General features: G+C 33.6%; 1 protein-coding gene and 1 long non-coding RNA gene across 7 annotated transcripts; one reads left to right on the top strand and one right to left on the bottom strand.

Moving 5' to 3' along the window:
* Nucleotides 1-3,969: 3,969 nt before the first annotated feature.
* LOC131012306 (protein LIGHT-DEPENDENT SHORT HYPOCOTYLS 10-like) lies at nucleotides 3,970-13,966 on the top strand. Of its 6 annotated transcripts, none has more exons than XR_009097282.1 (4): nucleotides 4,039-4,687; nucleotides 10,310-10,346; nucleotides 10,425-10,471; nucleotides 13,646-13,966. XR_009097282.1 is itself a non-coding variant. In XM_057940236.1 (2 exons), exon 1 carries the CDS (start codon nucleotides 4,135-4,137, stop codon nucleotides 4,657-4,659), a length of 525 nt encoding a protein of 174 aa, XP_057796219.1. In that variant the 5' UTR covers nucleotides 3,974-4,134; the 3' UTR covers nucleotides 4,660-4,687; nucleotides 10,425-10,653. The 6 variants fall into 6 exon arrangements, 1 of the variants encoding a protein (XP_057796219.1); XR_009097281.1 differs by lacking the exon at nucleotides 13,646-13,966 and adding an exon at nucleotides 10,559-10,653; XR_009097279.1 differs by lacking the exon at nucleotides 13,646-13,966 and having other exon boundaries at nucleotides 3,970-4,687; nucleotides 10,425-10,653.
* Nucleotides 13,967-24,085: 10,119 nt separating this feature from the next.
* On the bottom strand, nucleotides 24,086-26,374 carry LOC131012301 (uncharacterized). The gene is made up of 3 exons (XR_009097274.1): nucleotides 26,275-26,374; nucleotides 24,924-24,981; nucleotides 24,086-24,324 (listed from the first exon to the last, which is right to left on the bottom strand). It is a non-coding gene; the product is annotated as an uncharacterized LOC131012301 (long non-coding RNA).
* Between the last annotated feature and the right edge of the window lie 333 nt (nucleotides 26,375-26,707).

Genomic DNA, 26,707 nt, shown 5'->3' with positions numbered 1-26,707 from the left:
TAACACCTTTTCACCACTCCCAATACACTCAACTACCTTTTATCCACTCTCAATAAACTCAACAATATTTTTTCTTAAAACCCGGGTCACTCCCTCCTAGGAAGTTCTTTCATGGACGGAGGGAGTATGAGTTTTACGAGTTCCAGCAATTCAAGGAGTTCCAGATTTATGAAAGTCATGAGATGCAAAACTAGATCTAAGAAGATCTGGAATAAAATGGTACGAAATCGTACCATCCATTCCATTATCTGTCGTATCAAACAGAGGAATGGAAGGGACCAACGTGCCTATTAGCCCCATTCATGTTGTCCATACAAAGATCTGTCAGGACTGATACGAATTATGCCAATGGATCAATTCGATCGTGCCAGCCACCCGAAGATCTAACTCGCATATGCGAGGAACGTAACTCGCATATGCGAGGAACGAGTGAAACGAAAAATAATTGTGGTCCAATCGTGAAGAGTGTGTAACCAGAGATGAATTTGTTCCATCTGTGCCAAGTACATAGGATTGAGGTGAGGAAGAACATTCTCTAGCCTTCTCCTATTCATCATTGTCACCCCCCCCCCCGCACGATGTCTTTCTTCAGTGCAAGAAAGTGAAGGAATGATGAAAAATGAAGATTTAGCTTAGGAATTTTAGTTCGATTTTGTGTTAGTTATAAGATTTTGCGTTGATTTTCTCATATGATTTGTAATTGTATGTTTGGAAAATGAAGAAAATATTGATTCGAATTGTGTTAATCAATTATAGTTGGATTTGTTAGAACAAACTGCAAGTGTATTATTTTTTATTGCGCCATTTTTGTGGGACAAATGTCATATTCGAACCATTCGTCCCAATGTCTTTCACACCAAGTGTTTGGTACGAATATGTTATTTCACTCAATTAGCCTCAAGGTCTTTCGCGCTAATGTTGACACGAGTAGGCCATTTTGCATTTCATACCATTCATTCCAACACTTTGTGCGACAGACTTTGGCACAAATGTTACGAAATGAAATATTGATACCATTCGTATCAAACCCTTGGCGAGAAAGATATTGGGACGATTGATGCGAAATAGAATATTCATCTCATTCTTTGTCGCGCCAAGTGTTTGACACGAATGGTGCGAAATAGCATATTCGAACCATTTGTCCTAATTTTAAGTGTTACTTTTATTGTGACAAAATGTTGGGACGAATGGTATGAAGTGTCAAAGGGCCTACTCGTATCAACACAAGCGCGAAAGACCTTATCATGAATGATGTGAATATATATGTCCTTTCGTACCATTCATCTCAATATTTTGCACGACATCAACTAGACCAATGGTTCGAATATGACATTTCATACCATTCGTTCCAACAATAGGCAATAACAGATCTTGGGACGAATGGTGCAAAATAAAATATTAGTACCATTCGTCCCATGTGCTTGCGCGACAAAAATGTGAAATAATAAGGAATAACACAAATTTATAAAAATAACACAAATTCAAAAATAATACCCTCTCCGTCCGCCAAAAGTATTCCACAATTACTATATTTGGCGTCCGCAAAAAGTATTCCACTTTCCTTTTTAAGCCATGGTCCCACTATCCACCTTTATATTTTATCCTTACAAACACTCTTTATTTACAAAAAATCCACCCCAAATTCAATCTCAACCACACATCTCATAAAGTGGTGGGACCCTTTCTCCACTACATCAACATCATCACACATTTTATTAAACTCTGTGCCCAGCCAAAGTGGAATACTTTTGGCAGACGGAGGGAGTATTTAATTCATATTCTTTATTTTACAATAATCCCAACTACAAAAACAAGTACAAATCTTACAGAATAATAACAACATAAACCCAAATCTCGCGAATCTAACTTATAGCCAGAACCGATTCTACAATAATTTGATATGGATACCACTAAGGATCTTCACCAATGATTCCTAACTATATGCTATAACTAATGGGTTACCATTGGAGAGCTTTCGCAAATGGATCCATGCTCTAGGCACAAGCACCTATTGTGCATGGTGCTAATTAATTGTTGTGTTGACCACCTGAGATGACAGGTCTTGAAACGGATGATATAAATTCATTCTGTTCATTTTAAATCCATCTTGCATCTCATAATTCTCATAGATCTCCATTAGAAGTATATCTGAATAAGATAATGTTGACGACTGCATACGTGTGACATTAAAGAGAGAGAGAGAGAGCAGCTCGGTGGCGCGGTGAAGAAAGTAGGATTTCAGAGAGAAACAAATAGCGAAGGTGAGAGAGAAAAAAAAAAGAGCAATAATTTTTGTAGAATAAATATATTAAAGGCGAAGATAATTTCATTCGAAACAGTTAAAATTAACTATATTTTATTATAATAATATTATACGAACAATTATTAATTTTCACTATCTCCAATAGATATATATATATAGGAAGAGGTTCTAATAAAAACCTCTGTTAAAATGAGAACTAGGAACCTAATCTTGACCTTTTAAATATTAGATCTAATGGTTAGGATTTAGTCAACAAAAGAAACTGTGTATCTATTATATTTTACTGTGCACTTAAAAAATATGCAATTTATGCAATTGAAACCAACAATGCAAAATACTCAAGCAAATCGGAATTGTGCATCTGTAGTTTAATCTCAGCCCTCTATTTTATTTAAATCAATGGCTTTAAATTGGTTCGTAGTTTTCATCTTAAGAGGGGTTTTTATATTAACCCTATACCCTATATATATATATATATATATATATATATATATATCACACTATTAACACTCTCTACTTCATCCACCTTCTCCAAAACTTAATTAATTGGTCATACATGGAAATATCTGTATTTCCACGTTTTCTTAAATTCTTTTCCCCCCATCAACATCTACTTATATATTTATCTGCCGTTTCCACGCTGTATTTATTTATAATTTTCTCCATAACGCCAATCTCGACAAAAATTGTCACATCCAAGCAATATTTCTTCTTGTCCTAAATAAATAAAGCCAGTGTTCAATGTCGCATGGTAATTGCATTTCAAAGCGTTGTGCGTAATAAATATGCAATAAATCCTTGTTTCACACATCTATAAAAGTTACAGATTCATATAAACATGAATTATAAGGTCACGAATCATAATTAAAAATAGTGACGTTGTAGCTGGAAACATAAGTTATCCATCGATATCATCATTTTTAACACTATTTAGCTATTGGCAGTCGCTGCCCTAGAGATACTAATGGAGATTACATTTTGTCAACTTATGAGAAATATTACAATTTTTTAAAAGCCATCGTACACTAGTGGGGAGATGGGGCTGATAATTTTGACATATTATTCCACAACAATTATTGCAACTTAAAACATAAAAAATGTGTAGATCCAATAGTTAGAGCCTTATTTTTTTTGATCGGGCAAAGTCATGTTAGATGTTAGTAATTAGTCACTTCACTTAAGTGAGGACCCGGTGGCCAGTGGGCTAAGCCTCTGGTTAATAGTTAGAGCCTTATAGTTACAACTTATATTTTTATTTATCACTTGTAATTTGGTTTTATATTATATGTATGTATAGCGAGCATGATTGTTCTTTTTTCCATTTATTTGGATTTACAAACTTTATTTATTATTTCTTTCCATCAGAAATCAAATTTCTGCGTCCGTCACCGTATATCGGATGGTAGATAAATGAAAATTTAAAGAGGAAAATGTAACAAATGCTATATCAAGTAGGGTTTAGCTGTAAAAAAGAATCATTATATAATAAGTAGAACACTTGTGACTCGATTAACAGAGTACACGTGACTCTTCTTCCGCTCTGACTTTGATTTAAAATTAAACACTCGTCTCATCATCCGTTTAATTATTGGATATGACTCTCATTTAATGCTTAATCGCTTCAAAAATAAAATAAAATAAAATAAAAGTAATTTAAAATTGTTGTAGGAAAAAGAAGGATTTTTTCAAAAAAAAAAAAAAAGAAAGAAAGATAGATAGAAAGCAACTGCATGTGGCCCATTGCATGTCAACTCAAGCCTCTATGATGTGAGTTTCTCTCATTATTCCAATAATCTTGCCTTATTTAGTCACAGCAAGAAGCAAAATTCTCCCCAACAAAATTTGAATGGTGTGTTGTCTATTGATTTAGAATGGACAGAGGCGCAGACGGTTCATCGTGGGGCGGCGGCGGCGATCCATCCGCCGCCGCTCCCCCGACTCCGAGCCGGTACGAGTCGCAGAAGCGGCGGGACTGGAACACCTTCGGGCAGTTCCTCCGGAACCAGCGGCCGCCGGTGGCGCTGCCCGAGTGCAACAGCAACCACGTGCTGGATTTCCTCCGTTACCTGGATCAGTTCGGGAAGACGAAGGTGCACCTCCAAGGCTGCATATTCTACGGGCAGCCGGAGCCGCCCGCCCCCTGCACCTGCCCGTTAAGGCAGGCGTGGGGCAGCCTCGATGCCCTAATCGGGCGGCTCCGTGCGGCCTACGAGGAGAACGGGGGGTCTCCCGAGACCAACCCGTTCGCCTCGGGGGCCATTAGGATCTACTTGAGGGAAGTCAAGGAGTGTCAAGCTAAAGCGAGGGGGATTCCCTACAAGAAGAAGAAGAAGCCCGCCAAAAACAACGATGATGATTCCAATTCTTCTTCCTCTTCATCAATGCCGTTTTCTTGAATCTCTATTTCCAACATCATTTACATGGGTAAATTTCTCTCTCTCTCTCTCTCTCTTTTCTTGAAATTCAAATGCTTTATTTACACGATTTCATGGATATCATTGAATTAGAAACCCTCTTTTTCATTTTACATGCTGTGATTTCATGTTGCACTTTTGTTTATTCAGAATTGTTGTGAATTTTTCTGATTCTGGAATCTGGTGAAGAACAGTAGATGAGAACCGTATTAGTAGATAATCACCTATTAGAATAATAAGATGAGAGATTAATTAAGTATAGTGTTTCTTGCAAGTATATATATAGTGATTAATTAGAGATCAGTTCAATTAAAGTACTAATTTTGTGGGATAGGAGACGTGATCCGTTGCCCTCCGTAAACCCTAATTTTCCAGCCCAAATAAAATTGGGAGTTCAAAATTTTTGACTTTTGATCCAAAAATTTCCTCCCAGTTTGAATCTACAGTGTTATTTGTACATAAATTTATTATAGTTTCGCAGATACTCCCATTATCCTTTCCTTCACTTCCAGATTCACTACTTCTATTTGTCACATATTAGAAGAATCCCGAATATCTTTTTACACTTATTCTAACATTAGTATCGTTACTGGTTCTAAAAAAAAAACATTTACTATCGTTACTGATTATCAGTAGTGAATATACTAAAAATGGTGACATTAAATATTCTTAATTTGTCTACAAAAAATGTACCCTTTTTTAGTGAATTAAGGTAGACTGATGGTGGTATATTTCCTTTTTGTGAAGCTATATTTTTTTTCTAGACAAAAAAAGCAATTGATCTGAGCCCAATATGTACTTCTCTATTGCATGTCAGCCTTCCATTTTAATGGGCATCATCTTTTTCGGATTCCCCATTGATATTTCATATGAGTTTTTGGAGGGTGGGGGATGGCTTTTTTGATTGTTTATGCTTAGAATTCGACAAAATATTCAATTATTTTGTTGAACCTCTCTCTCTATAATATCAGAATTCAATCATATCATGAGTGTGTGTGTGTGTGTTTTGTATACTTTCAAATCAACCCATTATATCCCAGTTGTGTTTGAATATGTGTGTTTTTCTTGTTTTACGAAATTAAAAGTTTTAATTTGTTTTGAGTATATATATTAGAGAGGTTCATCTTTTTCAGTTATAATTTAGATGGTGTATTTAAAACGATTAACAAGATGTTTTTCCATACAATAAATCTATGCAGCCACATTGTGGTCATCCATACACTAATATAATAAGAAAAATCTTGATTTATTTAATTTATTTTTTAAAATAAAAATAGGATTTAGTTATTTTATTATATTCTCTACATTGTACTTATTTTTTTTTTGCACTTTTTAATTTATTTTTTAATAAAAATAAAAAAAGTTACCAAAAAATTGCAGAAAATTAACTACAATGTAGAGAATATGATAAAATAACTAAATCTTATTTTTATTTTTAAAAATAAGTTAAATAAATTAAATTATTTTTTATTTAGGTAAATTGTGGGTGACCACAATGTGGTTGTTTAGCATTACTCAAGTATAAAGTGTTTGGCGATCATCATTTTCTCCAAAAATATAATGGTATAAGTTTATTAGCTTTCTTTTTTTTATTTTTATAAATTACATAAATAAATAAATAAATTCAAATACCGCGCGACGGAGGACTCGAACCCAAGATCTAAGGTCTTGGGTATTAACCTCCTATACCACTAGTCCAACACACGCACACAATTTTATTAGCTTTCTTGAGAAGGGGTTTCTTTGGTTACATTTTACTCATTATAGTTATAATATTTTCGTCGTTAGTTACATTTTATAAGTTTAGTTATCTAAATATTTGATCCAAAACGTTGTTGAAAAATACAATCTAACATTTTATAATTCTAAATTAAAGCATCCTAATTTCAATTTAAGCAACCCAACCTTCTTAAGATAAGTTTAGCCCCCTTCCGTTCATTTTACAAGTCGTTAGATTTTTCAATTATCTTCATTTTATAAGTCGTTTTGGGGTTTCAAACCAAATTTGCCCCTATCTATTCAACTCTTTCATTAACTAATCAAAGTAAATTGATTTCTAAATTGTCATTGATTATCATCAATTAAGGTTCATTTAGATAACTTTTTAGTTATTAATATGTGTGTAAAAGTTTAGGAAGACTTGTAATTTGAATGTGAGGGAGTACTTTATAAGTTGACTTTCAGTTGAGTTAAGTAGCTCCAGCACAAGTAAACAGCACATATTTGGATTATCAAAATAATTAATATTTAGATTTAATCAAAACTATTCAATCATATATATATATTAATCTTAGAATTATCTGAATATGAAAATATCAAATAATTACTTAGCACTTGGCTGATTGATTTCATTTTCAATAATTTCGACATCTGAAACCAATTAAAATCCCATATTTTGAAATTGAAGATATATTACTTTAATTTCTCCCTTGGATTAAGAGGACCGGAATTGGTGGTGGGATAATATTGGCATCTGATGTGATATCTAATCATTGTAATTATATATACGATAAACTGGAAATTATTTTTTTAATTGTTTTGGTGTATGCTAATGAAAGCGCCATTAGCATTAGTTTCCCACTAATTACATTATTTTTGTTAGTGCAACAATAAATTGTTGTGGGTGCATTCTAGAAAAATTGGTTTTTAAATAATTAAATGTCCTTTGCATATATCTTTACTAGATCGCCTTCTGTCTGCTAAGATTTTGTGGGACATCACAATGATGCAATTTTGTCCGAATGTTTAGTTTTTATTAATTTTTTTCCTTCAAATTTAATCAATGCCAATTTGATAATAATGCAACAAAGGACATGGGCTTCAAATGTTTAGTTTTTATTAATTATTATCATATTTAAAGTGAAATAGAAAATCAAATTAGATGATCCCAATTATGTGCATGCACTTCTATCTTACAAAAGACTAATTAAGTACGAGTATGTATTAAAAATAACAGTTGGTATGATTCTTCAATTTCTCGAATTTATTCCATTTTCTTCTACTTCCCATCTGTGTCAGAGAATCCAATGCTGGAATATGACTTTTGATTTTGTGATTTTGGGTATGTAAGAAATATAATTTGATTATATGTAACTTTATATATGTCATAAATAATTTTTGAATTCAATTAGGGCTCTTATATAGGAGTATGTATGCCCATCCTTATATCTATGTGCATATATAGAACCACATCCTTCTGAAGATAATTACTCCATTCGGGTTGTCCCGTGAAGCTTGAGCACTTTCCTTATATGGCAAAATATTTACTTTTTATTCACCTTTTCATTTTTTCACCTACCACACTTAACACACAAAATACCAACTTCTGAAAACCCGTGCCGAAAAGAAGTTGCTCAAGCTTTGTGGGACGAAGGGAGTATCGTCTTATGATATATTTATATACTTACTCCATTTTTTATTAAGTTTCCTATTTTAATATTTTTCTTGCTCCTTAATAAGTGTCCCATTTCAAAATTTGAAAGTACAATTATGATATTTTTTCTATTTCATCCTTATTTATACTACAGTAATTATTAAGCTCTTCATGCACACAATCTATTTGAAGGTGCCTCATATAATACTACTAGTTTACTAGGAGTAGAAAATCGATGGAAAAGTGGGTACATATTAATCGATGATATAGGAATTCAATTAGCTAGCCTACTAGCTTGGGGTATACACATTTAGCTTAGACTTTTAGGTTGATTATTTAAATCTTGTTATAGCAAATCCCGACACTCTATTTCGGATTATGAAGTGCATTCCAACCGTACTATATTTTGAAGTTAGTATATAGAGGTTGAAGCAAAGGATAATTGCATAACAAATCATTTCAGTTGTTCTATTTTGCAAGTTCAATTAAAGTTTCTACAAGTTAAAAGTTTGTGATATTATTGAAACGATTTAATATCATGTATAATTTTTATATTAGGGCAAAATTTATAATTGATTAAGCAGTGGTCTCTTTATGTAATATTGTACACAAGTATAATTAATTTTTATGCTGTCTTGCTATTTTATTTTGGCTTTATTTCTTTACCTTTTTTTATTTGAGTTTACAATTTTCACTTATGTCAACATATATAAATATAAAGAAAAATAGTTTAGGGATGGAGAACAATATATACATGACATATTTAATTTTTGTATCACTTAAGCATATAAAAAATTCACTACATATCATATGATCAATACATGATCATATTTTCGTCTGAGACAAACAAAACGAACCTGCATTTTATACAAGGAACATAGAAAAGTAGAGAGTAATCAACTACTATTATTATTTAGTTTGATTTTTGAGAGAATGTCTCTCTTCGTCTAAAAGAGATCAAGGAAAGAAACAAATTTTTAGCTACTTTAATAAAAGTAAGGGAACTTGAACCATTTTATAACTATTAAGGCTGACAAGTTTCCTGTCTGTGTGGCAGATATAAATAGTTAAGGGAAATTAATTAATGATACTAAATCAAGATTTTAGCTGTTTAAATTATAAAAAGAAGAAACAAGAGCATAAACCCTAATGCGTTGTCTCTCTGATCAACTTCTTACTCATAAATTTGCATTTTTCTGAAGAAAACAAAAACAAAAATTGAAGTTTATAATTACTTTTTTGTTGAAGGGTTTCCATCAGAATTTAATTAAGGGGACAATATCTGTGATCTTAATATGAAGCCTGAGTTATCAGTTTATCAGTAGCAGCTAACTTGTAAAAAAATTCTGACAGTAAATTGATGTATAGATTGTACTATGCTTGACTGCCTACAGTCAACCTCACAAACAACATTAAATAAAGGTTTTTGTCTGCTTCTGCTGAGAAAATGCCCATTTTCAATTTCAGCACGTGTGTTTTCTTTTCTTCCCACAAATATAGGACTACTAGTTTCTTGATTCTTCATCTTGAGTTGAGAATGTATATGTGGATCGAATGTAAGTACTTGAAAATAACACACATTTTTCTATTTTTACGACTCATCTAAAATGATAGGTAATTGATTTCAAGAATTATTAAGTAGGAGCGTGTGTCAAAGAAAAAGGTCATACAGTACATCTCAACAAATAATAAATTAATTAATTAAAAGAGAAGTATAATTAATTTTTTGTAGGACTAACTTTATGGAAGGATGATGAAGTACATGGCTTTTCTAGATTATAAAGGGTGATTTTGAATTCTGGTTTGATGTGGATTAATTGATTAATCCTAGTTTCTTTGATGATTGGTATTTTACTGATGTTAACAAATGGTAATTGTAAACGCGGTGGTTATAGATGATACGAGAATAGAAGATGAAACACGGGTTGGCAGCAGAGGATCTCATGTTTAGACTTTAGATATTCTTGCATATATATATGGAAAAATCGATGTTATATATATTGTGTGTGTGTGTGTGGATGTATGTTTGGGTGCAAGGAAACGCAATATTGGCCTTGTCTACATGTTAAATTTCATATATCTTTCTAAAAGTAGTCCAGCTTGATGTATAGTAAGAAATCATGGATCTGGTGATATATAGCTGGTGTGAGTGTGTGTATTAATATACATACATATAAAATAATTTGTCTAGTATATATAAAGTTTGATATATATGTTGATGAATTACTTATTCATCTTGTACATGGGCACAAATTCCAGCTGCGCTTGAGTCGAGATATGTCGTGCATATCCACGGGTAACGATTGTAAATATCTCGAAGAAAATAGCATATATATATGGAAATTAAATTGATGTTGGTGTTTTTTTGGAACAGGAGTAGATGTGGTAGAAGGCATGCAGAGATGTAAATGCATGCAGCAGGTAAGCTAATGAAGCTGCGTTCTTCCTTTAAATCTACCAACATTTTGCCCTCATATTTCTCGCTCTTCTCTCTCTCATGTTTTGCAGCGTTTGCAAATTTTCTTAAGCCCTTTGTAAGATTCATCATGAAAAACTTTGATGTTTACTTTAATCAATCTATTCGATCGTGTAAATTTTATGTTGCTGTCTGTGTTATTCTTTTATCTTTTTTCTATTCTTGATGTTGTTTTTGTTTCTTCTTTTGACATGCATATATATGTTTGGAGACTTGTAAATACCAGAATGGTGTGGACTTCTATCGAATCTCATATTGTTACGAGCGTTATATGTTTTCATTCAGAGGGAATTATATTGGACTATATTGCAATATTTTTTATAAAATTTATCGTGTTTATGATATAGATTTATATTCAGGATAAGGTTTAAAATCGGCAATTTTGATCTTACTTTTTTTTTAGGCGAATTTTGATCTTACTTTTACAGAAAGAGAAAATGATATAATAGTACTAAATTTTTTCCATGCGATTGGAATATTGATGACTGATGAAGATTAGGCTTCTCAGTGAGTAGCCTTTACGAATTGTAAATTGAATGGAAAATTATGTGACATATATGGCATATATGATCATGTGAAAATCATACAGGTACGCATGTGGGATATACAGGTTGCGATAAGATTTTATATATATATACGAAGATTATTTTTTTACGAAGATATATATATACACGAAGATTATTGTGTCCTCTATTCAAAGGTATTTCATTTGTGCAATCCGTTACTAATAAAGGGTTGGTAATGATATTCAAACTAAAGTTTTTTTTTTTTTTTTTTGGTAACGGTATTAAAATTAGAGTTAATGGTGTGAAATATTTAGATAGTGAATATTAATAGTTACTTGTTCATCAGTTTAATTTTAAATTTTTAAATTAATTTATATATTATATAAAAGATCATGACAACGATAACTTTTTACCGCTAAATTTTCTCTCTCTCATTATTCTATCTATTTAGCCCATTAATATTTTCTCCCTATTTAAATACCTAGCCGCCATCTCTCTCTATTTTTCTTTTTTCTTTTTTTTCTTTGCGTGTTTTCAATTTTTGTTTCCTTTTCTTTAATTTTTTTTTTTACTTTTAGAATTTTTGTTTTTCTAAAATTTATACAATTTGGTTAATAAAAAAACTCAATACGCGTATCAAATTAAATATCATGACAATAGCTTTAATTTGATTTATAATATATAAAAAATAAATTTAAAATAAAAATATATTCAAATTAAATTTTTTAAAAGTAATTTCTTTCTCTCTCTTATTTTATAAAGGAAGTTAGTTTATCACTTTTTTGTTATTTGCATAAAATACTTTGTGAAATCATGAAAATTATGTAAAACATTTTATTACTCTTTTCTTTTGAGTTTTTATTTTATAATATATAAAAAAGGAGTTTTCTCGCTTCATTTTTTCTCTCTATTTTTTCTCTTTCTTCTCCCGTCAATTTTTTTTACTATTTTTTTTTCTCTTTTCTTTTTATAATTTTAATTCTATTCTAAACATTGTCAAATTTAATTTATAAAAAAAAATATTCAATGTGCATCTTAAGTTTAAGTTCGTCATAAGATCTTTAAGATGATATAAAAATTATAAAAAATGAATAGGTTATTAAAATATTTTATTTTCTTTCTCTTTGTTAAAATTTTACAACTTTTTATTTATGTTTGTGTATGGAAATATTTATTTATTATTATTATGAGAAATACTCTATAATAATAATGTGTAATGTGTAATTTTCATTATCAAATACTTTAAAATAATTTAATAATTTTAATTATCATTACACTTTATACATAATTGAAAATTACATTTTTAAATTCGAAATTTTATTGAGTAATTTATTTTTAAACCATATTTTGTATTTATTATATTTTTTCTGTTTAATTACGTTTTCGATTTCGCCGTGCATCGCACAGATGGTCGTGCTAGTTTTACATTAAATAGATGGAATACTCACTTACTACTACTACCCAACTTTATATTACAACTTTTCTCTCCCTCTCTCTCAATGTTGTGTCCTTTCTATTTTCTCTTTTTTTTTTCTATTACCTTTCAGTCTCCCGCTCTCTCTCTCTCTCTCTCTCTTTTTATTTGAGATTATTTTTTTCTCTCTCAGCTATTTTATCCGGCGGCAGTAAAAGTGATTTTCCAATAAATGCGGTGTTCATTATATCACATGCTTATTCGTCTTTGTTCTTTTCTCTGTATTTATTTTTTCGGTCATGTTCTCCATTTAAATTTGGCAATGTGGTTCTCATGACATGGATTCATTTCCCTTTGTTCTCTTCTCTGTATTTATTTTTGTCGGTCATCTTCTCTGTTCAAACATTTGTTAATCAATTATTTTTTGTGTTTCCATTAAAATACTCAATTTTTTTTTAATTTAGTCATGATATTTCGTTCAGTTATATTTTGAATACTTATTTTTCAACTGTATTTGAAATTAAGTACAAACGGGGGTTATTTGTACCAGTCCTTGGCACAAATGATACGAAAGAACTCAGTCGTACCATTTGTTCCAATAAACATCATATTTCTTGGGATTGTTATTTTCTTCTTGATCACCTCAAGGAATGCCCAATGGCTTATTTCAATTATCATCCTTGCCTCATTGATCTTGAGAATGTTGTCATTCGCCTCTTTGTCATCCCAATTCAATCCGGATAGTTGATCATTTTCACCCTAATAAGTCTCTGTCTATGCAAGCTACGCCATTTGCGCCAAATGTTGCATGCTACACTTCCAACGGATGGTATGAATGGGTGTCCATTCGTATCATTCGTGCCAAGTGTTGGAGAGACAAATATTGGAACAAATGATACTCCTGAACCTATTCACATCATTTATGCTAAGATTTGTCGCGCCAACTCATGGCACAAATGGTACAAATGAACTCATTCGTATCATTTTGTTCCAACAAAAAAACTCTGCGCCTTTAACTTGTTCCAACCATAATTCATGAACAAAATTCTAATCAAATGATCAAAATAATACAAAATCTCACAGATCTTAGTCATATCTAACTAAATGCTTCACCTGAATCTTTGTTATTTTCATTTTCTTAATTTGTTCATCTGGAACTAAATTTCCACTTTCTTCTTTTTCTTCATTTTCTTCTGAAGAGGAAGATAGTGTTTTCACAGGTTAGATGAATGCGTCAGTCGTCGATAGCGGTGAATGGGGAAAGATGATGATTTGGCTCATGTGATGACGACAGCGTCGTTGGATTTTCAAAGAATGATGGAAAGATTTTCAGAATAAACGAGAAAAAGAGTGATGAAGATAGAGAGAAATTAGAAATGAGTTGCAGGAGATTTAAATTTGGCGGAGGAATAGTTTTATACAAAATCCTAGAAATTGACTATAATTTATAGAAACTAAGTTGATGGACAACTATTGATTTCTACTCTCTATATTGAATAGATCAAATTTTGCCTCTTAAAGTTACCTTGTTCTTCCCTCTTCAAGTACTACATCTGTCCCACTTCAAATTACTCAATTTTTATTTTGGGTTGTCCCACTTCAAATAATCCAACCCAAATTTAGAAATAAAATTGGGCATTTAACACTACTTTACACGGTTCGTATCCTCTAAGCACCTTCATGATGCCTTCCCACCACCACTTTACACCTTTATCACACATTTCTTAGTCTTCGTGCCCAATTTTTTTGGGTCATTTAAAGCGGAACGGAGGGAGTAACTTTAAAATAAAAAATGCCCTTTTGTTTTCCTTTTTCTTTTTTCAACAAAACGGCTATCTATGCAAAGTCCAACTTACACATTATTAATTTTATTTTATTTATTTCTTTAATTTTAATTTATTACTCCCTCCGTCCCCCAAATAAGTTCCTAGGAGGGAAAGACATGTGTTTTAAGATAAAATTGTTGAGTGTATTATAAGTTTTGAAAAGATGTTATATTAATAAGTATTGAGAGTGGTGAAAAGATGAAAAATAAGAATAAATTGTATTACTAGTGGAGAGGTAGTGTTCCAAAATAGATAAGAAGTTTTTTTGGGAACGACTCAAAAAGGAAGAGATTAAGTTATTTGGGGGACGGAGGGAGTATATTTTAGTATAATTTTAAGATTCTTAATTAGGGTTCACTCAACTAATTATGTTTTATATTTATTTGAATTAATAATTATTATCGGGGTCAATTAATTCAAAGTTACATTATATAATTTTTAATTTTTTTTACTTAATACTCCATTAATTAAGGTTCATTATATAATAATATTATTTATTTTTATATTAAAAAAATATAAAATAATGAGACTAGGAATGAAACATAATAAATTATGTGACAGATGATCTCATTCATCATTTTTCATGAATTAACTAATTTTTCCCGATTCTAATTTATTTTGCAGCTTATTAACTTTTAGAAACAATTAACGTTGTATATATATATAAAAATTGTCTTCCGTCGGTGATTTACCGTCGACAGTATTGAAAAAATTTTTGTCGGTGGTTCATTCACGTCGCTGGCATTGTATTCAACTCTGGACGACGTGGTCGACAGATATCATTGTCGCCCTTTACCTACGAACACTTTTTCATTGCTATTTCTTCGGCGAAGATTGACAATCTTATCAACAGACTCTATTACATTGGTATTTTTTAGAAAAAAAAATGTAATTTCAATTTATCCAGTTATCGACAACCCGCTTTCATAATAGCCACTATCACAATCCATCAATACAACAAAACACCATATCAACATCATACAATACAATTTTAAAAATCATCAAACAAGTATTCAAGTATCCAAATTTCATAAAACCATAATACAACAAACAAACAAACAAACAAGTATTCAAATAACATAACACTCACATCGAGAAGGTGGAGGTGGTGAAAGCTGTGGAATTCTCGACATAATCAACTCGATTATGCATTGTTGCGCTGCTAGTTGAGGTTGCACGGTCTCAGTCAGTTGTTGTCGCTTATCTCTCAATCTATGGCCTCTTGTTGAGCCTCAAATCGAGCCATGAAGGCATTTGTCTGTCTCTCGGCCTCCTGAAACTATTGTTCCATCTTCGCGAGGCATTGTGGATCGATAGAAGGGTCGTAGAAGTGTGATGTTCCACTTGAATCCTCACTCCTAAAGTTGGCTGCAAGTCCACCAACTCCAAGCATCCTCTTCCTACAACCTTCATGTACAACTTGGTCATATCGACCTCTAATGGATCAAACTCACAATCTACAGATTGGCTCACCGAGCAACTATTTCCCACACCTTCTCCTACAATGATATATATATATATATATATTGTGATTAATATTTAAATATTAAAGTACTTAAATAAAGACTACATGACTATGTACCCTAATAATTCTAGATCTTTCGTTAGGATAAGTATTAGGGATGTCAAAAAAGCCCGAAACCGACGGGTCGACCCGAATAGACCGATAAAAAATGTGGGTTAGGGCTGAAAATTTTTAGCTCGAAAAAAATTTAGCCCGAATGGCCCGAACCGAAAATAGCCCGAGCCCGATAGGGTTGGCCCAAAAACCGAGTGGGTTGACCCGATTAACCGAACACTTTCTTAATAACTTATTTCAAAACTTTAATACTTTACTATTTAATTTGATAATAACATTTTGATGCTTGTATAATATGATTTGATTTTTTCTAACGATTAATAATAAATATTTATGATATAAAAGACAAAGAAAGATAGTGATTTATGTTATATCTATATACAATTTTTATCGAAAACAAAGTTAAAATTAGATATGATGTAAATTTACATTAAAATAATACTAATTTTTGTATCTAAAATAAGGCGAAATGTTTTGATTTAAAAAGCACGACATATTTTTATTACAATAATATGATTATCCATACAAAAAAATTATAGATATAAAAAATCATAAATTTGTGGGCCCGAACGGGCTAGCCCGAAACTGAGTGGGTTAGGGTCGAAAATTTTTAGCCTGAAAAATAAAAAAAAATCGACTAGCCCGAATCGAAAATAATCCGAAACCGAATGGGTTGGCCCGAAACCGAGTGGGTTGGCCCGATTGACATCCCTAATAAGTATCATCCTTAAACACATGAAGGATAGAATAAGTATCGAAAAGGAACTGAGTCGAGTCAACTCCTTTATGTTTACCCTTTTAAACATATAATATATATATATGAATATTATTAATATACATGTTAATGAAAACAAAACAATAAGGAATACAATTTCAACATACCAATTCATCATCATAATGGAAAATAAGCTTGGAGCCTCACTTGTGCTTCACTTGTCCAGATCCGAGACCTTCAGGCTCAGACGTCCCACAATTCTTCACTTTCACTTATTTGGCTTTGACTTTGACTTCATTAGAGTCCCAATAGGCAAGCCAAGCGTGACACTCACCCTTGTAAATAGAAGGGGGCCTTGCTTTTTCTGAATCGTCTCTTCTTTGCTTGATGTTATATATGTAATTTATGTACCTCTCTGCGGCATCCTGTAACCACACCCTGTAGACATCTTCCTCGATCGCCTCATCCCATATGAAATGCTTATGTTTAAACAACAAAATAAAATACATTTGGAAACAATAAAGCAAATGTGAAGCTTAATTCAACTTAAACAAAAAATGCATTCTACCTTGAATTCTTGAAAGCATGCATGCTTCACTGTCTCTATTGTGAGTTTCCAATTGAATTGGATTTCTAAATATCTTGAATAGATCACGCTAACCATTCCAAAGGGATTTAATGCACTACAATTAAATCCAACAACATTAGTAAAAAAAATACTATTATACTTAAGTCCACCGTAATAGGCGAGACTGATGCCTCCATTTGATCCTATGGATGATGCGAGGATAATTAAGCGCCCCGACCTATAGAACGTCATGTTCGACTTGTATACTGGAAGCAAGAACGTTTATGTTTGTATACAATTATTCCTAAGTTCACTATCTTATCTCGTATCCGAATTGTCCATAATTGTATATGTATGTCCAACTATCTTTATATAAGTAGATTATATAGTGTGTTGTAGATCACAGAAGATCATATAGTTGGAATAACCTTATGAGATATAAAATTTATCATCGCCGAGACGACTCTAGGACGAGTTGTTGGTTTAGGCTCCATTATAGATGAAAGTAGTTTGTCTTAGCTACTTGTCTATACTGGTACGTGTAAACGTATTGATACGATCACAGTGAGATGTATTCTTTTATCTGACCTAAGTGAAAAATCAAGATCTCGGTGACTTAACGGGACCTAAATCCTAATAAGATTTAAGGTATATATATAAATTTATGTATCACTTTGGTTTATTATGGGTGAGAGTTACATATTAACTTGACTACTCTGTATCTTGAGTGATGGTAATTTATAAATGATATTTGGTAATCTGTATTAGGTGATCGTATCCGGTATAGGATGATGACATCCCCTTAAGGAGCTCAAAATGTTTATTGCACTAAACCCTGCAAGTTGATTAAGTTCAGGTGCAATAATAAGGTTGAGTGGTACTACTTAAGATTAATAAGAAATTAATTAATATATGTTGTCAGAAGCATTAATTAATTAATGGATGTTGGATATTTTAAAGGGTTAATTGCCTGTAAATCCATAATGTATACACGGAATTGGTTTTTGCACCTAATTTAAAAATTTCGCTTCTAAATACATAACCTTTCATTTTTGTCTGGTTTTTGTCCGATGACCGGTTTTTTTTCACGCCGGCGCCGAAATTAACTATGTGGCAGCCGAAAATTGACATCTAAGCTAATTTATGACATGTGGAATAAAAAAAAAACAAAAAAAAAACAAAATCCCCATCGTGACACCATCTTCTTCCCCCTTCCTCCCCTCCCCCCACCCGCTGCCCGTCTGTGTGTGTGCGTTGGGAGATGAGAGAGGAGAGAGAGCAGAGGCGAGGAGAGAAGGGATGACGAGGCGGCGGCCGTGGCTGATAGCGGCGACAGTCGCAGGGAGAAGACCCCTAGTTTCTATTTGTTAAATCGCCGCGCCGCCGCCCTAAAATTTCCGGTGGATTCGGCAACTTCTGTTAAATAGTCGCCGCGGGGGAGAAAAGCCCTGGAATATCTGTTAAATCGTCCCGCCGCCGCCGCGTTCTTTAATTCTGCACACCGCCGCGTTCTTTAATGTCGCTGCACTTTCTTTCTGCGTGTGTTCTTGGTGTGTACTTGATTCTTGGGGATGTCTGAAAAGAAATTTGAGATTGTGTTTAGGCTGACGTCGCCGCCGAGCCCTGGAGCTCGTCCGCCGCGCTGTCGAGGTGAGGAAGAGGAGGGGCGCCGAGGTGGGGAAGGGGAGGGAGGCAGCGAGGTGGGGAGGGGGAGGGGGTGCCGAGGTGGGAAAGGGGAGGGGGGCGGTGGGCGCCGGCGGCTGAGGGTGGCGGCGGTGGGTGGGGGAGGGGAGATTAGGGTTTGGGGGTGGGGGAGATTGGGGAAGATGATGATGTGTATTTTTTTTTATTATTTTTTTTCCACATGTCAATGATAAGCTTAGGTGTCAATTTCCGGCTGCCACAGTGTTAATTCCGGCTGCCACATAGTCAATTCCGGCGCCGGCGTGAAAAAAAACCGGTCATCGGACAAAAACCAGACAAAAAGGAAAGGTTATGTATTTAGAAGCGGATTTTTTAAATTAGGTGCAAAAATCAATTCCGTGTATACGTTATGGATTTACAGGCAATTAACCATATTTTAAATACTGAAGTTTGATAAGACTAAATACAAGCCCCAGACTCATCATCGACAATAAAAGGATAAGTCAATATTGATTCTCTAGTGTAATCAATTACTCCCTCCGTCCGCCAAAATTATGTAAAATTGCTTGGGCACGGGATTTAATAAAATTGGTGATGATTTTGATGTTGTGGAGAAAGGGTCCCACCACTTTATGAGATGTGTGGTTAAGATTGAATTTTGAGTGGGTTTTTTGTAAATAAAGAGTGTTAGTAAGGATAAAATATTAAAGAGGATGGTGGGACCATTGCCATAAAAGGAAAGTGACATAATCTTGGCGGACGCCAAATCTTGGCTGATCATAAGAATTAATTTATTTAAGACTCATGTTTATTCCTTGTATTTAATCCCTGGACGAGCCCAAAGTCTCATGAGCCCAGTAGGACAAAATAGCTCAACTCATAAGTCAGACCCATATCCTATATTTATAATTATAAATAAATATCAGCTCTCGACATAGAATTCATGTATCACGTAGTTTCATATTATAGAGAATTAGGTTTCTGTGAGACCTAAGCGGCGCCCATTGACTGGTGTTTTCTGCAAGGAATCTGTGAAGATCGTCGTCCATCCGATGTCGGAGATTAAGCGGGATGCATTCCAAAAGATCAGGGCTGGAGTTAGTTTTTCGCAGGAAATTAGTTTCAGGCAGTCTCCGTAGATAACGTCCTCTATAGAACTCCAATTGGGAAGAAATAGGCGGCCACAAAAAGCTCTTTCGAAAACGAAGAAGTCATTCTTAGAAAAACACAATAAGAGATTGTTTGAAGAGCCAAACAGGGAGTTGCTATTGTATTATAACCATCTGCAATGAATAAGATTTAAAATTTAATAATTGTATACACAAAATATTTAATTCAATTAATAAATCAATTGGCACACACACAAATAATCATAACTCTAATCATTCATGTCTCTATAATCATTATTGTTCTTTTATTTCTCACTGATTGATGTATCTTTCTCTTCTTCTTCATCATCTTCATTCATATCTATCAAGCCACCACGATAATGCACTATTGTGGTGTCATCATCTATAATTGGAGCTAATGATATAAATTTATCTTTTTGTGCACCATTATATTGTAAAATTGTTAACAAAGGATGATGAGAAAAAAAAAATCCTCAGATTATCAAATATCGTAAAAGGGAATATTGATGTTTCTGATAATCAAATGAATATGTAGGATTTATCTATAGATTTGTATGATTATTTAATGGTATAAAATTTATCTACAAATTTGTGTGATTATCTAATAGTTTGTGTGAAAATTAATTAATGATTTATAAATAAATAAGACTGAATGAGAATTGAGGAAAAATTGGGATGGAGTAATTATACGACGCCACATACGTTATAGTACATTTTCTTTATATATATATATATAGAGAGAGAGAGAAAGAGAAAGGTTAAACAGAGAATGCTAAATATTTAGAGAATAGAGAATTCGTGAAACAAAAACGAACAAATCTACAATTTTTACGAACAAATCAATGTACCGCATGAACAGCAATTTGCCTTGGGTTCGAATCCTGTTGGTGGCGAGTTTTTCTATTTTTTTACTAAATACGTCTGTTAGTTTGTGATGTTGATCTGTTCGTAACATGTATAGACTTGTTCAAAATGAAATATATAATAATTCTCCATTTAACTTGCCCTATATATATATATATATATATATATATGCAAATTATATATATAAGTATACCTTTATTATGTATATATAATATAATATAAATTTAATTCAATTTTAGATTTTGTTTTATTTTTAAAGAAATCAAACCAAACTGAACTCAAAAATCAATTTTTTTTGAAAAAATAAAACAGACTGATCAAAATCAAAAAAATCAAACCATATTTTAGTATTTCGATTATAATTGATTTGGTCATTCGACTTCAGTTATTTTGCTCACTTGTAACCCAAATGTTTGGGCTCCTTAATTAAACGAGATTAAGTCCATGGCCTATTTATTAAGTCCATGGGTCCGAAATAGGCCATGGACTTGGATTTACTGTTGGAAAATAAATGAAATATCATGTCCTAGTTTTGATGATACCAAAACCTTTTGTAAAGCTTCTCTTGTTTATTTCTCTCTTATACACTCAAGTGTTTTTGGCCTCAAGTCGTGACTGAAGCTACAATGACTAAAGGTCTGTTGATTGAAGACTGAAGACTGAAGACAGCCTGACTGTTAGGTCCGGAGGGTCTCGAATAGGTGTATGGGGAGGGGTGAATACACCTACGGGCTATTTTTCTTTCCTCTAAAAACAGAGGGATCTCAAGATAGAGATCAAAATGAAACTTTACACGCAAACTATGACACCTGTTAACTTAAATGAGTTTTGACCAAACAGGGTTGACGACTGATACTGAAAACTCTTCAGTATGCACGTAAGGACTTCAGCCGAGTTTGCTAAAACAGAGATGATATAAATCTTCCTGACTATCAGATGATAGATCAGTCAGACTGATATCATACGCAGCGAAAATAACTTTGTTTCGTAATAGTCTCGGTTGAGCACGTTGTTAGTCTTAGGTTTCTCTTTGCAGTTATTTAGTATTCAGTTTATCAAAAGTAAGAATACAAGTAAGTATATAAAAACTGAAAGCTGTAAATAACACAAAGACTTTTACGTGGTTCGGAAAACACTTTCCTACATCCACGATCGATTGATCAGACCAACAATCCACTCCGCAAGTGCTTAACTGGTGCACTGTAAACCGAACTGTGTGCTTGCCGGGTGCACACAATCGTTCCACTGAAGATTCCACTCTTCAGTACCCACACTTCACTCATGTCGGATTTCTCACTCCTAGCACGACCTTGCACTAGGATCTCACGGGAGTCAGAGTACCTTCATGAACTCCTTTACCACTCAAACACTCTATTTCTTTCTCTCGAAAGGAGGTTTGAAAAACTTGCCAACTATACTTCAAAGAACAAGTTCTTTGGAGCAAGTTTGACCTAGGCTTCTGGGTAAACAGAGGTTTGCCTAAGGTCTAAGAGAATGTGTGTAGTCAGCAGTGACTGATTTTTTGCTTTGGAATTCTCTTCTTCGATTCAAGCTTTGGGGAGGTTAAGCTTTGAGCTGAGTAGCAATTTTGGCAGAGCTTCAGCTTAAGCGTTGAATCGGTGAAGATTGAAGTGATCCTCGAGCGCTACTTATAGGAGAGATCCTGAATAGATCCGTTGGTGGAGAACGTCTTCAAGATTTCTTTCGTTGGAGAGCTTTTTGAATTTAGGCTGAGGCTTCAATCTTCGAGGTTCCTTGTTTGGTGGGAACGGCTATCTTTATGGGCAGGAGATGCGACGTCTCTAATAAAGTAGCCACCAAATAGGAATGACCTCTGCAGAGAGGGATGGTCCTGAGATCTCTGCATTTAATGCGGCTGTACTATGTGAGCACGTGGCTTCCTTTGAACGTTGGAAGTTCAGTCCGAGGAAGAATGTTTAACGGATACTTGTCTTTAGTATCAGTTCGCTGAGTCCACGGAGCACGCATTAAGTAATCAGTTCAGAACTGATACTTTAGTTGGTAACTTCAGTCTTCACTCTTCAGTCTTCAGTCCTTCGTTCTTCAGTCTTCAGAACCACAAACTAAACTAAAAACGAACTCTAACACTTGAGTTCAAAATGTTCTAGTCTATTACAAATTAAACCTAAAGATTTTGGTATCATCAAAACAAGACACGATATTCCATGGGGTTCCCAACACTGACTGAAGCCTCTTGCAAAGGATCACTGAAGAACGCGCCTACTGAAAGACATCAGTCATCAGTCGAAGATATTCTTGCAATGCAGTATCAGCATTGAACTGAAGCTTGAATCAAGCACCCGTCAATATTCTGCATCTGACTGAAGTGAAGAGTATCAGACACGCCGCATTAAATGCTCAAGTACAACAGCATTAATTGCCGAAGATTTGAAGATCGTCCTTGCAAGTACTAGAGCCTCCATTTTCGTGTAAAGATGCAAAAACAGTACCATACTCCAAGGACAAGACATTTCAAATATTTTTCAAAATGAGTATCTGAACATTGCTACCTCAACCCAAGAACCTACATCCTCTCACAACGGCAGAAATTCTGAAGACCATCTCTCCAACGGATCTATTCAAGACTTCGCCTATAAATAGAGCTTGAGGAACGCCAGCAATTTTCACCGATTCGAAGACATACGCTGAAGCTCTGTCAAATTTGAGAGCTAGTATTTTCATAGATAGATAGATTTCGAATCGAAGAAGAGAGTAATTCAACGTTGTAAAATCAGTCTAGCTGATTACCTAAACTCTCTTAGTAAACTCGGCACCTCTTGTTTTATCTTAAGCCTAAGATGGATTACTTGAGAGCCTGTTCTCAGTAGTCTTAGTTGGAAGAGTCCAAACCCTTTTCAACCAAGAGAAAAGTGTGTTTGAGTGGTTGTTTAGTACCAAGAAACTAAACAGAAGGTTCCTTGACACCAGTTAAGCCGAGTGGTTGTTGTTTAGTACGAGCAAACTAAACAGTTCGGTTACCTTGGCACCCAGAAAGCCAAGAGGGAGTTCAGACCAAAGGTTCTGTCTCCAAAGTCCTTAGCAACTATGTTGATTGGACACGAGAGTATCAGGGCGTGCTAAGTGAAAATCCAATTCAGAGTGGATTGATGGGTTTGTTGTGCACCTTGAAGCATTAGCCCAGAGTGTTTGTCAGACTAATCATCTGGCCGTGGAGTAGGAAGTTGTCACGACCGACCCTAATTAAGGATAATTAAGCCGGGGAAACCGTGACTAATGGAGGAAGATTAGAAACGGGGTAGAAAGGGGAATAATCGAACAAGGAAGGATCGCATTTCATCATTGTTAACAAAAGAGATATTTATAATATAACGGAGGTTTAGTCGTATAGACTCAAATAACTAGTAAGTTCGGATAATTCCGACTTAGCCAAAATAACATAAAACTTCTGAGTACGCAGCGGAATAAGGTTCTGATCACATGTATGAAGACATGTATCCCTAGAGTTCATTAATACATAATAAGACAAAAGAGTCCCGCTCGTCACCTCATCACCATCGGCAGCTACTCAACCTGCACATTTAGAAATATATGCAGGGCTGAGTACAAAAGTACTCAGTGGGCACGTATGCCTAAGTATAAAAATACATGCTTCAAAACTGTAAATTGTCATGCCATCATAAACAGTACAGCAAGGGAGTTTTTCGCTAAAAAGGCCCAAGCTTACTAAGTTCATTTGTGATTCTTAAAGTTCGTCTGCAGACTAAGTTCTCTTGTAATCTATCATATCTGGAACTTTGTGCCGGAGAGGTGGCCACCTCTCACGGTCACTTGACCGGCCAACCCGCTAGATGACTCACGGTCACTGGTGTACACTAGCCCTGGCAGGATAGCTATCAACTGCTCAAGACCCGAATTCGATTACATAACTGGCAAAGCCACATCAGATAGATATCATACTAAAATTTAAACATTTATGGCAAGACAACAGTTGTAATATTTTCCAGTTCAAAGATTTGTAACGAAATAACTTGTTCAAAGGTAGCATTAAACTCGTTTGATATATATATAAAACTGAAATTAACAGTTAAATCATCTCATGCATTCATTCGTATAAGAGGCCTGCGACACGCAGGGGATCTCTATATACGTATAGTAAAAGTAATGCCCACCTGGTATGCTTAATGAAGTAGAGATCCTTGCTTGTTTACTTTATAAAGCCACTCGAACCTTCATTATAATGAGGTTCCCAAGGTAAGATTGTATAGATAGACAAGAAATAAATAGAAAAGAATTTCTAATTGAAACTTATATCTCTTGAAACTTTAGGGTTGCTTCCTCTAATCTAAGTAATCTACTTATATGGACTTCACTAACTAAAAGCAAACAATAACATCATATCTCTTGGGATATCTCAAGTTGAAAAAAACTTAAGAGTAGACTAATCCATTCTATATAGATTAGCTTACAATTAATAACTAAAACATCAATCACTTAGCATAATTCTATTCATAACTATCCCAAGTAAGAAATCTCAAACATGTATTTATATATGAATCTCAACTTTGAAATATCATATAAAATCAACCTCTTTAAAGAAAAATACAAGCTTTACATTTTTAGAAATCTCTCAAAGTCTATTTTTATTAGAAAGTTACAAAAATACAATACATTAAGTGTATGAGAAGTTATATCACAAAAGGCAAAATCTGCCACCGAACTTCGCTGCTTCGCGCAGTACATTTCAGAAAATAAGTTAGCATATCTAATGGTCTCGGATTTAGCTGAAATTTTGCAGAGAACGACTACACATGATGAAGTTATTACAATAAAAATTTCAAGTTATTTGGACTACGAAAACATCATCAAAAGTACCCCGAAACATACTGTTCTGTCCAACCCGAAAACTGACAGCAATGCTCATTGACATATCACTCATATTTTTCTCAAATAAAAGCTATAGGATCTCAAATACATCATCCTAATACACATTAGCATGCTTTAGCTTAAACTTAATTCATGTTTAACACATCAACATATAGTAGCATGCTTGATATCCCCCAATTACTATCGTATGATCTCATTTTACAACTCAAAGAGTACAGTTACACAAGCATCAAACATGTAGCTATCTTATATCAAGAATTCCCACATCCATTGAAACTAAACTATTAGAAAATTATGATTTCTTGCAAATAAAAACTCAAATAAATTTCAATGATTCCCTCACAAACATATAAATATATATACGCAGCCAATTGATGGAAATTAAGAAGATGGAATTCTAGGGTTCTTGAGGGAATCGATAATTGGGGGTTTTATCTAGCTTTGATTGTTTTCATCCTATCACTAAATTCTAATCAGTCTCTAATTGAAAGCATAGAGAAATTAAGATAAAATATGAATATGAAGCCTATCCTTCCAGCCCCCACTTTCGAAACAAAACAAACAGAGTAGATAAGAGAATTATTGTTTTCTCTAATTTCTATTGTGAATAGAATACTTGACTATAAAAATTCTTACCTGTACTCTTGGATGATTATAAGAGGATTCAATTGTTCCGAAAGCTTGGTGAGGAAACAACAAAAGAAATGAAAGAACAAGTGGGAGAAAATAGCGTCTGTGTAGTAGCCCGCTCTTTTAATTATGATTAAAACTAGTAAATGCAAAAATTTTTATAAATGAATCCAGTTTATGGTCCTGATTTTTTTTTTATCAGAAACGAAGTTATTATTTTAGCTTTATACTTTATAACGTATGAGAAAAACGCGACGAGGATTATTCAGTCATTCAAAAATTTATTACCCAGTTTAATAACTGACTTAGCAAAGTCAAGTTATTAATTTATATGCGATAGAAATATTATTTCTATTATCTACTAGAAGTTGATGAATTATTCCGACTGCAACGCAGATTAAATCTACGGATTTAATTTAAGTTATATTACAGTTTATTA

The sequence above is a fragment of the Salvia miltiorrhiza genome, chromosome 2, assembly GCF_028751815.1.
Source record: "Salvia miltiorrhiza cultivar Shanhuang (shh) chromosome 2, IMPLAD_Smil_shh, whole genome shotgun sequence".
NCBI classification, from domain to species: Eukaryota; Viridiplantae; Streptophyta; class Magnoliopsida; order Lamiales; family Lamiaceae; genus Salvia; species Salvia miltiorrhiza.
The sequence above is the reverse complement of the archived record's forward strand: the minus strand, read 5'-3'. Positions and strand labels throughout refer to the sequence as shown.

What these genes read in the sequence shown, in the direction of transcription:
- LOC131012306 (XM_057940236.1), top strand. Translation starts at nt 4,135, where the DNA reads ATGGACAGAGGCGCAGACGGTTCATCGTGGGGCGGCGGCGGCGATCCA.